Source organism: Pelobates fuscus, chromosome 5 (assembly GCF_036172605.1).
Source record: "Pelobates fuscus isolate aPelFus1 chromosome 5, aPelFus1.pri, whole genome shotgun sequence".
Classification (NCBI taxonomy): Eukaryota; Metazoa; Chordata; class Amphibia; order Anura; family Pelobatidae; genus Pelobates; species Pelobates fuscus.
This window is the reverse complement of record NC_086321.1, coordinates 166,275,324-166,287,668: the sequence shown is the minus strand read 5'-3', so window position 1 is coordinate 166,287,668 and position 12,345 is coordinate 166,275,324. Positions and strand designations below refer to the sequence as shown.

The 12,345-nt window shown below is 40.0% G+C and overlaps 1 protein-coding gene across 1 annotated transcript in view; it reads right to left on the bottom strand.

The window, feature by feature from the left end:
- Positions 1-1,795: 1,795 nt before the first annotated feature.
- Positions 1,796-12,345, bottom strand: part of LOC134611083 (clustered mitochondria protein homolog) — a 64,595-nt gene continuing 54,045 nt past the window's right edge. Inside the window, exons 20-26 of the mRNA XM_063454630.1 lie at positions 12,216-12,296; positions 10,332-10,457; positions 9,070-9,191; positions 3,881-3,974; positions 2,920-3,054; positions 2,605-2,678; positions 1,796-2,506 (exon numbers count right to left, since the gene is read on the bottom strand). Coding sequence (XP_063310700.1) covers positions 2,356-2,506; positions 2,605-2,678; positions 2,920-3,054; positions 3,881-3,974; positions 9,070-9,191; positions 10,332-10,457; positions 12,216-12,296 — 783 coding nt within the window. The 3' untranslated portion in view covers positions 1,796-2,355. The remainder of the gene's footprint in view (positions 2,507-2,604; positions 2,679-2,919; positions 3,055-3,880; positions 3,975-9,069; positions 9,192-10,331; positions 10,458-12,215; positions 12,297-12,345) is intronic.

The window sequence follows — 12,345 nt, the reverse complement described above, 5'->3', positions numbered from 1 at the left end:
GGCCAGGGACACATTTGCGACGGCCCCCATGGGCGACCTGGGAGCTCCATCCACAAAAGGTGACATAGTACACCTCCTGAAAAATGTATGCTCCTGGTTCCACGCCGATATGGCAATACTGCGAGAAGACGTGACTGTGGTAACTGACCGGGTAAGAGTCACTGAAGAGGACCTATCCACAGTCATTCAACGCCAAACCGACACAAGCACACAAGTCCAGAAACTCGAGGCCTCACACAAGTCACTGCAAAACAGACTGGACATGCTAGACGACGCACGGCGTCGAAATAATATAAAAATAAGGGGCATTGCAGAAACCATAAATGATAAAGTGCTCCCCCACTTCCTCCGGAGGCTACTCTCCGCAATCTTACATACCAAGCAAGCAAAACATACCCCCATTTGAGGGCACACACAGGCTCCCTAAATCCACAAGGGCTCCAACAGCAGCGACCCGCGATGTCCTTCTTCGATTCCAATCCTACAGCGACAAGATGGCGGTTGTGGAAGCACTCAAGACCAGGAGCCCCTTCACATTCAAAGAGATGCAGCTCACCATCTTTCAGGACTTATGCAAAGCCACACTGGACTGGACGCGATCAGTCCACCAGGTGACCCAGACCCTCCAAGAAGCCGGTATCAGGTACAGATGGGGGCCAACCCACTCCCTCACAGTCACCAAGGGAGACAAAACCTTCCAACTCACATAGCCCGATGACTCTGGTGCCTTCGTAAATAACCTGGGGCTCGTGCAGACCACCCATCCCAGCACCCGCAAGGGAAGCACATGGGACGTAGCAAACATTGTTCCCTTTGTGCCCAGCACAGCAGCAGGCACAAGTTGAAACTTAACGTCCTAGTGGCCGGGTCTTCACTTTCATGTCGGGCACAAAGATGGAATTCACCATGTAACGAACTTTGATTTATGTTACTGCAAGTTGTTAATGCTCTTTTCTCTTACTATCCCTATAGTTCTATATGTTCCACCACCACAAACAGTTGGCCACAAGAGGTCATGCTCCTTTAAGAACCATCGTAAGGCCAATAATACACCACAAGCCACTGGGGTTCACAATAGGGACCATATAATGGACCGACATGCAGCTCTAGAATAATGAGTCTTTTACTAGCGGGTTCAGAACAAACCTCTACTTACTTCTCAGTGACAACATATGCACCAGGACAGGCATAACATACAATCCTGATTGATATCCTCTTAGGATATTCCTCTCATACCATTGCTCAGACCTACTTATAAACTTGCCACAAGGTCACACAACCTAGACACTCCTAACTAGCACGATAGAACCGCATGTTTAGCTGGCAACATAACCACGATATGGGCATGGATAGAAAAGCGGGGATAAGCATGCACTGCTTTATTGCGTTTTATTTACCTTTAGTTTTCGCTCGTATGTCCCGACTGTATAGCACTTAATTATCTAAACGGACACCCTTCAGGCCTGCTGATCCCTACGGATGACACACCGACCTAACTTTTAAGGCAAACTTGCACAGCACAGCACCCTAATTCACCCATATACTAACCCACATAGCAGTAACACTTCACCACAATTAAGCTTGCTAGACCTTGCTTGTATTTTATAACCTAAAAATGTGCACAAACGTTTGCCAATGTTAAACCTGTATGTGTATATATATATATATATATATATATATATATATATATGTACGCTGTTGTGGCGTCCGATACTGTTGTGTACCTACCTGCACAATAAAAATAAAGAATTAAAAAAAAAAAAAAGGATTGCAGTTTCTGCACTTGTGTAATATGTAGCTCATGACCCCTAAGTTATACATGTATGCATAGGATCAAAAAAACTTATTTTGTAACTTTGTTTGCAATCCTGCCTCCAACATGTACAAAATTCCTATTATTTAAGCTGTGCGAGTATGACAAGTGCCATACAAAGTAACCATCATCTTTGTCCAAGATTCATGGACATTTACTGTAAAATGCGTAACTGATCACCATGCTAATTATTCTACATAAAAGATATGGTATTCCAGAATACCCGGTATGTCATGTTAATCAGCATAACTGCATATATAAAAACAAAACAAAAAAAACTATCACAAAGTTTTAAAAAAGCCACCTATTCACAGAAAGGCATATGGAAGTCACAGTATGCGATTGTCCCTCTTGATTTACCTCTGCGGAAAGTGACTGGTAAGACGAAATAGAATTTAAGTTCAGAGAGGTCCAGAGAAAATATGTTTTGTGATACAGTGCGAGTTCCTGCAATTGAAGAGATAAGATACAGTCTCATATGAAATATTGGGTAAATGACCACTGTTGCTGATCATTATCAACTGTGCTCTTCTGTGCCATTTCTATTCTTCAGCAGCAGCAGCACCACCTTTCGTTTGCTCCTCACTAGTTTCCTCTATCTGTTCATCAACTGCATCTTCCAACTGCTCCATAGCCTGCAATGCAGGATCCTGTTCTAATGCAGAATTGGTATTGCCCTCTACCTCACGAAGACTGCCAATTACAAAAGCAAATGAGAAAAAATTCCATCAAAACCATTATACTAAATAATTATTATGTTAAACCAAGTTGCATGCCACATTTTACCTTACCTTAGATTGATTCGAATGATACCATTTAGAAGGTTGAGATGCTGCAACAATGTATCAACCCCGGGGGGAACAATCTACATAGAGGAAGACATATTATCAGCACCTTCGTTTTTTTGGCACTCACATAATACATCAACTTAAGTCAGGTCTGCAGAACTAAAGAATATGTATAAGTTTTCCTATAGCACAAAAAAAATATATATTATGTATTGAAAAGAAAACAGGCACAGTATAACTACTGTAAATAATTCTTATCATATTTCTTTTATATGTTGTTGTTTTTTTGTTTTTTTGTTTTTAAATGGCTTGGATTACCTGGACATGAGATAACGAGGCAAGGGATCCATTCTTGTAGATCTCATTCATTGTTCTCTGTAGATTTACTGCTTGTTGTGTGACATGTTTCAGGAATGTGGAGCTCTCCTTTGTACGTTCGTGGGAATCACCAAGCTTACATGGAAATACAGAATGTTAAAGGCTTATTACTGCAACCCTTTTTGAGATATATATATATATATACACATATTTGTTTTAAGGTAATATGCCTTAATGGTCACTATTTATTAGACCCCCTCAGATATAGTAATTTAGCTCCCAGTGATGCCTTCCACGCCTCTTCTGACATCACCAAGAGCCCCACACTGTTCAATCAAAGGCTTTTCATAGTTTTGCCGGCTCCCGGAGGGAGGGAGTGAGAAGGGCATTTAAAAAAAAAACCTACGGAGGGAGGTGGGATGGATGAGCAAGCTGCCTGAGTTTGGCAGATGTCATTTGCACATAATTGATATTAGGCAACCTGGAACAGTGCTCCTGGCTGCCTATGTCACGTTTGCAGGGGTTCTGAAGTGGTCATACTGATTGGAGTAACCCTTTAAGTCTAGCACTTGTGTAGATACTGAAATGATTGGCATGTGACTTTCTTAAACCTAAACTCCTGACACTTTAAGATATCATGACTGCTTAGGGGTAGGGTAACCAGAAGCAGACCTATTGACCTATTATGTAATGGTAGTAATGGTAACATCTTACAGGGTTCCAGGCTCTTTGACTTCCAAATTTTTTAATGTTTCAATGCAAAGATTTACTAGTTTCTGTGCTGCTGAAGAGATGGAATATAAACATGTACATAAAATATTTTTTTTAGTAACTGATATGGAACATATGTGGGATCATAATTCTGAAAACCATCTCAATTTCCAGATGTTCTTGGAACTTTTCAATCTAGGACCCACAATAAAAAAATTCCAAAATAAAGGTGGCCAATAAAGTTACTCACCAGTAATTTGTATATTGTATAGGTTTCTTTTTCATGTTGCATTGCTGTTCTGAATTCTGCTTTAGTTGTGTGAACCAGGGCTATCAAGTGATGGCTACAAGGGGTCAAACAGTCAGTAGTTAGGTGATACCCATGTAACAAGATCATTCAGGCTGCAAGCACCAGGTAACAGAAACAGCTGCAACATGCATGGATATAGAACTAACAAATAGTAATAACAGAGACACACACACACACACACACACACACACACACAGATTTATACATGATCCCAAAGCCCTCTAAATGGCACTCTAATAGGGCAAACTGCAGACATCATGGGACAAGTATACAATGGTGTCATTCAGATATTGCGATCCAGTGAAAGGAAGAAAAAAATAATAAACACAGCTTTCAAAGAGGAAGAGTATAATCATTAATATACAGGGGGCACAAGGACAGGAAAACTAAATGAATAAAAATGACTGTACCGGGGCGGAGCTAAGCAGCCCAGACGTGCTCAGGAAGAGCTTCCACGTCTGGAGCCAAAGAACGGGGTACTGTGCCCGAACGCCGACACCCACAGACTGCAGACCAGGATACCCGCAATCAGGGCAGGCTACTGCATCGGATGGTGCCACTCACGAGACCCGACATAGCCGAACCGACAAAACGAGGCTTGCGGCCTAAACGAGACAGTGTCACAGAGAGACGGCCGCTCTCCGGGCACACAAGCTGGCACAGAGACCGCGGCAAAACACTCCCCCCCCCCCCAGGAACTGTTGGGGGTCATCCTGGTCCACATGTCACAGCTTCACCTGACTCACACCACTGGTTGGCCCCCGCTACACACACAGTCAAACCACAGAATCAAGATGGTGGCGGCTGACCATGAGGTCGAGATACAGCAGCACAAATCACTGGAGCAGCGCCTGAATGACCTGTTCCGCAGATTCTGGCGTAAACTACAACGCAATGTAGTTCAAAACAGGCAGGCACAGAAAAGATACTCACCTCCCAGGGGCCAACAAGGACTAGGGAAGCAACCCAGATTAAAGCACCCAACCAGCGCAGTCCACGAGGTAGGGCCTACCATCACTACCGCACGTGTCACGCCGCAAAGACGAAAAAGCTCTATGACCGTGGACAAGCCCAGCCAGCTGCGGAGACTGCCAAACCCCCAGAGGAAGCTGAACACTCGACACGGTATGGCCTGGCGCAGGCGACGCAAGCATGCCCAACGTGGGGGAAAGAAACGGGGCCCAGGAGGCGAAAAACATCAGGGCCAACATCGACCTAGCCTAAACCCCGTGCACACGACAGGGTCTGTTCCGCATACAACATATACCTACATACAGCCAACCATAAGGAACTCCCGCATGCAGCACCCCCGGGACAATTGGAAGTGGTTCCCACCGGCACCATCAAAAGCTCCGCTGGAAGCGGCCTCACGCAGGGGCATTGGCTGACAGGATCCACCTGGAACTTACACACATTCCCAAGCAGGGGAATGGGCTGACGGATGTCTTGACTAAATATCCTAATGTTTTTATAGTTTTACTTTATGTTCTCAAGACTCAACCAATGACCTCACATATGACTTAGCGGGAAATCTAGCCCTTACACGGGCACTATAGCCATCAGTCTTGCAAATAGTAACAATTGTCCCCCACCACGTGTAAACTACCTAGCCTTGCCCGAACACTAAGCCTGCAACCACCTCGCTGCACTACATGGCTCCTCGTAGGCCACCAGACGCACCACACACCTACCCCCTCAACTGTCTAGTGATATGTTTAATCTATATAAACTACCTGTTTACCTTACACATGCTGGACCACACACCTTCAGCTCTAAACATAGCTTTCACATTCGCATGCATATGTAGCCTACTCATTTTCTTACATTTCAACTACGTATCATAACATGTTAAAATCGTTCTTATTATCCTATAAAAATGTGTACAGCCTAGCGATTACCCCATTTGTTACAAATGTTGAGCAGCTAGAGGATTGCCGTTGGGGTACCTCCAGCCAGTTTGTTGTTATTACATGCACTGCAAAAATAAAGAATTTAAAAAAAAAAATGACTCTCTGAAACTGCTATGTTTATAAAAAAAAAGGGTTAATCCTAGAGGGACCTGGCACCCAGACCACTTCATTAAGCTGAAGTGGTCTGGGTGCCTAGAGTGGTCCTTTAAAGGGACACTACAGGCACCCAGATCACTTCAGCTAGTATACAGCTTGGGAACCGCTGCCTTACACTATATAATTCCTTTACATCAAAGATATTGAAAGTTATAAATTCTCCAGCTGTTAATCATTTCTTTATTATAATAAAATATTTAAACAGTATATTTTAAGCTAGGATATAATTGAAAACAGACTAGCTTGGTGTTGGTAAAAGTAAAAAAAACAAAACATACAATGCAATGTAGTTGAATGATTTCAATGCCTCCCCTGCACTAATTACAGTTCCTGTTGCTAGCTTAAATATATTGTAAAAAAAATATTTCAAATACGGTATGTTTCAGTATTTAGAAAATTGCTCCAGTCATATTTGTTTAAACAATGATGCATAAAGGTAATAGATCCAATTAAATTACCTGCTGGTTTTATTCAAATAAAACACATGGTTGGATATCAATATAAATAATTACTTTGAAGCTTTCATTATTGTTGATGTTTGCACACTGACTGGTATGGAAAGCTTATGCTAGGATTGCAGAACCTGCATCTAGTTGATCAGAATTCTATAAGAATCCAATGCCAAGTCTCCTCAACAACCAATAGACAGATACTTTCACAATCCTACAGTCTACATAGGAACTAACCCCATATCATTATTAATATGAAATTCTTGAGCATCCTATGGAAAATATTACAATTATACTAATTGCCTTTGATTGCCTCAGATGCCTCTGATTAGTCACTTCCACAGCATTGATGGCAAAAAAAGGATCTTTTTAGATATGCCTTGGATGACAACATGCACAACTAAATGCTTGCATGTTTTTATTGAGGGTATATCTATTAAATATGGATTACTATTGTTTTTTCACATTAAGTGTTTCTTTAATTCCTGAAAATTAAAGGATCACTATAGGGTCAGGAACACAAACATGTATCCCTGATCCTATAGTGTTAAAACCAGCTTCTGGCCCCCCAGGGTCCCTCATGCCTCAATAAATATAGCAAACATTTACTGTATTAAAGCCTGAAGCTGTAGATCTGCATGCTGTTTGTCTCAGAAAAAAACAAGCAGTCTGTTGACATCATCAGAAGTGGTAGCCTGATCCAATCACATCGCTTCTCCATAGGATTGGCTGAGACTGACAAAGAGGCAGATCAGGGGCAGAGCCAGCATGATTCAAACACAGTCCTGGCCAATCAGCATCTCCTCCTAGAGATGAATTGAATCAATAAATCTATATGAGGAAAGTTCAGTGTCTGCATGCAGAGGGAGGAGACACTGAATGTTTGGATGCATTTTAGGCAGCCATGACCCAGCAAGGATCTCTAACAGCTATCTGAGGAGTGGCCAGTGAAGTTATCACTAGGCTGTAATGTAAACACTGCATTTTCTCTCAAAAGACAGCGTTTACAGCAAGAAGCCTAAGGGTAATGATTCTACTCACCAGAACAAATTCAATAAGCTGTAGTTGTTCTGGTGACTATAGTGTCCCTTTAAGACTTTAGTGGATACCAATAATATAAAAAATACATGTGCAAATAGAGACAGCGATGACTACGTTTGCACATATGCTGTGATTTTAAAAGTGATGCAAAGTTGTAAAAGTAAGGCAATTACCGTGGTGATTACTCTTTTACAGCTTTGATACACTCCCCCGTTGTTCTTGGAATTATACCAAACCACTAATTTTAATATGCTCTTAATAAATTGGGTTAAAATGTTTAAGAAGATAGAATTTCATATCTGAAAATAAAAATAAAAGCATTGTTGGAAAAAAAAACCATCAAAGTAGGAAGGTAATTTCTTCTTCTCAGTTTATTCCTGTCATTCTAGTTTCTAAGTTTTGTATATTTCGACAAAGGCTTTTATGATTATGTTCGAGGAAAGAAATATGACCTAGTGTAATGTAGTCATTTTTGAACAGATGTTTCACATTCTGGTGCAAAATAATGTTCCTATTCAACAGGCACAAAAAGAATTCACTAAAAATGTGTACCATAAAATGAATAAAATAATTGGTCACAGAGTGTTTGCCGTGTCCTGTGCAAATACTAATGGCATACTTTGAGATTAACAGTGAAAAAAGGTTTACACAAGAAATGCGGCAATGCTACCTCTGAGATTATGCACTGGGGAATAAGAAAATAAAAACCTCATCTTGATTTTGTTACATCTTTACACAGTCATCCTTGTTTTGTCACTGTCAACAGCTTTAATGCTACTGAGATCTATAATTGGCTATCGAGCACAAAATGATGAAGCTCAAAGGATGAAGTCTTGAATTTATAAGTTAATGCATTAGCCACTAACCATCTTGACATTTGTAACCATGGCTAATTGGCTAGTTTGATAGTATGTCAAAACCCTCAGAAGCCAATGACCTTCAAAAAACATGGCCTTATTAAACTTTCTTTCATTGAACCACACTGTAACAATTTCCAGTCCCCTAGGTAGGTATTTACTTGTCACGATTTCTAACAGTGATTTAAATACAGATCAAACTTTGAACTGAGCAATTCTATTCCTGCGTTACACTTCATCTCAATTAAGTGGTCTGGGTGTCATGTCGCTGTAGTTTTAACCCTGAGAGTGAAAACATTCGCATTTTGCAATGTTTACATTCCAGGGTTTAAATGCCTCTAGTGGCTTTCACTCTTTCACCAAAATAGCCAAGTGATCCTCAACTTATTTTAAGCAGATGGTCTCAGAACGACTATTGCAGTGTATGCGCACGTGTCTCCCGAAGCTTTCCAAAGGGAAATCATTTGATTGGTTGAGATCACCAAGATTTATGATCTAGATGACTGCATAGAGAGTGGGAGAAAAGGTAAGTAAACTGCCATACTGACACTTACAGGGGGTAACCTAAACAGTAAGTAGGACACTACACTGTTAGGAATTCATATTTTTAATCTATAGTGTTCCTTTAAGTCTTTCCAATGCCTCATGTAAATAAGGTTACACTACACTGGAAATGTGCAAGTGTATTAGAAATAGTGGATATATATGATAATTACCTTAGGGCAACATCCAGTGATTTGCTTCCATAATACTTCTTGTTGATGGCCAAAGCGTTCTCAAGAAATCTCAATGATAAGTCACACTCGAGGACAGCTTGAAGAACTATGCCAATATTGCTCTGCCAGGAAAAGAATGGAAAATGTAGGATATTACATATTCTGTGTTCCTATTCATATTAGGTTTGGATGTCTAATAGGCAGTGAAATATGCCCGACATTGGACGTGTGTTAATGCTGAGATTCTTGTAACGTGTCACGATTTAATCTATCTTTATCGGTACAACTGTTTCATGAATTGGTTTATTATTTCAAACTAGTCATAGTAAACATTTTCATAATTCTTAAAAAATGTGGGTTCAACAGGTATTTGTGTGTAAAGATATATTTAGAAAAGGAGATGTCTGAATAAACTGAATATTAAATATATTTCCAATATGTACAGTAAATTGGGCTACCTGGTTTATCTTAGTAAAGATCCAATTGGATAGATATCACAAAGATTTTCTGCTGCCTTCAATCAGCAGGTAATTACCAAGTTGCCTTCAATCAGCAGGTCAGCTTTACTATTTTACCACAATATGGTAATTTTAAATTTATTGCAATGGTCTTAAAGGAACACTCCAATCATTATAACCTGTACAGCCCACAGGCGCTGTTTTGGAACCAGGAGTGTCCTGACCCCTTACCACAGTAGTAATCAACAGTTTTAAAAATTATGACAACTTACCTGAGATCTGTCTGGCACGACTTCCTGTTTTTGAAACTGAAAGGAGTTTCCGTTAGCAGCACTGAGCTGAGCCTTGCAGTGCAGGGCCGACTTACTGACAGAGAATCTGAACACACCATGTTTAACTGGTTTGACTTACTGTGGAAGGGCACCAGAGCACTCCTGGCACCATAACCACTACAACAGACTGATGATTGACATGCTCTTGTAAAACCATTACAATAAATACAAATTAATAAATCGTGGTCAGATAGTGTAAACTAACATGCAGATTTGAAGGCAAAATGTAGTGTTTGCGTTTCCATTAACTAAAAGCTGATTTATGTATGCCTGTTGTTTAACCCATACTAATGTCCTGCCCAAATAAAAAAAAATTAATGTCAGTAAAATTCTGATAAGCAATAGTTAATTTAGTAAACAGAATCTAAATTGCCTGTTCTTATTATACTTAATTGGAATTATTACTGCAATGAGTCTCAGGTTTAAAACAATAAATTAAGTATATCCTGGCTTTCAGAAGTGATTAACTTACGTCTAATGTAGCCATGGTCGGGTGATCTTCTCCTGCTATTAACAGCATCAAGTAGCGAGCACGGTACAATAGTTTCAAAGCGACTGGCAGCTGTCCACTGGCAAAGCAGTACAGGGAAAGGAGGACCTAATGAACCAAAATATTAGTTAGATTGCTTAGCAAAGACAAAACCAACAGGAACAATCCTTTAAAAGTTTATACTTATTCAGAGAAATTTCCAGTTTTATAGTGGGCTTTTATAAATTAACTATACTCACAAACAGAGTATGTTTGAGTCTGTAAACATAGTGTATAAAAAAGGTACCTGTGAAGTTTTAAAAGTCGCAATTTATTCATATTCTGTTTGGTGTTTCTTTTTTTTTTTTTAAAGAAATAATACAATCTATATATAGGTAACTTTTTTCTTTAGTTTTTTTTCGAAACATGCCATTAAATATAAATAACAACTAGGTAGATAGAACCCAGAAGAAAATAGGCATGTCAGTTTTGTATGTTGTCTTTGGGGAATTTCTGAAGTCCTGGCTTGCAATTGCTGCAGGTCTAGTACATGCAGAAACTCTTAGCCCCCTCCTTCTTCAGGACAGACATTTTGTTTGCTGTCCAATTAAGGCGTTCTCAATGACTTGTATTACAGTTCATTGTGAAGTATTTGCAAGGCAGCTGCTCTGGGTAATTGCCTGCCCCTTGCGTTTAGCTTCACTGAATTAAACTATGAGCAAGCAACAGGACTAGCTGAGGTGTAAAAAGGGTCAAGAGGGTATGGTAGAAATGACTGATGTGATGTATAAAGCCTTGTTCTCTCATTCCACATTCGGCTTCTCCTACAACTTGGTGTTGGTGAAGATTACAAATGTGTGCTGTGTGTAACATGTCTTTTTGTTTTTGGTGTTCCAATGAGATGTGCACATGGGAACACACCTATAGCAGCAATGACTTTGACTGTTTTAGCATATTCATTATTTATGGTAAGTTTATATAAATGTTTATCTCCAGTTCCTATTGCTAGGATTTACATGTCCCGATTGTACATTATTTTCTCAGATTTGCACTGTGAGTCAATTGCTAGTCAAAGTTCGCTTTTTGTATCTAAAAAAATATTTTACAGTCATTTTGTGTCAGTCCCTTTTGTTGTGATGAAGAAAAGTAATCCATGACCGGTTGTTTGGCATTGTTTCTGATCTCCCACGTCTATTCAAAATCTAGCTGAAGAATCTCTCAAATATGGCATCTAACCTGCTTAGGGTGGCTGCCGACCACATCAAAGGCAAAGAGAAGGCCTCAAGTGCCACCATCGCATCTGCAATGTGGGACAAGGTAGGTATCCACAGCAATAAATTAATTCTGGGACTAGGAGTAGGACTTTAGTAGGAAAATCCACCATTTAAAACAAATTTAGAAACTCTGCTGAGGAGTATGGCACTATGGTACTTCTCATGTGGTCAAACCTCATCCGCCGATTTAGAATTTTACTGATTTTGTGATATGTAATTATACCTGCTATCTCTGCAGGCACAACTAGCATACGCTAATGGTGCACTGTTTTTTACACACTAAAGGATGGTCACTCATGTGTCAGACTCATTGAGTGGCCATCCTTGTGTTTTGTTACTCTGTGGATTGAACAGGTAAGTGGGCGGTCGTAACCCATTACATATGTTTACTGAAATAATACTTGTTAAAATGACTGCACTGCATGAAAAATTATTGGTAAAGACAGGCATTAGATTAAAACAGAGCAAACTGTAATAATGTCAGTTAATCACAGAATCACAAAGAAATAGGACAAAGTGTAAGCCATTACCCGTAGTACAGTTCCACTTAATGTCCAGTCTGTTCAACTTATTGTATATGACAAATGAACGATATCCAACAGTATATACTTACATAATCCTGAACAGTGTTGGAGTTGTCATATCCCAAAGTCCTCTCTATCATTATCACAGCTTTTTGCTGGTTATCTAGAGCCTGGTAATCAAAAAGTAATTTGCATGTCAGACATGATTTGATGAAACAT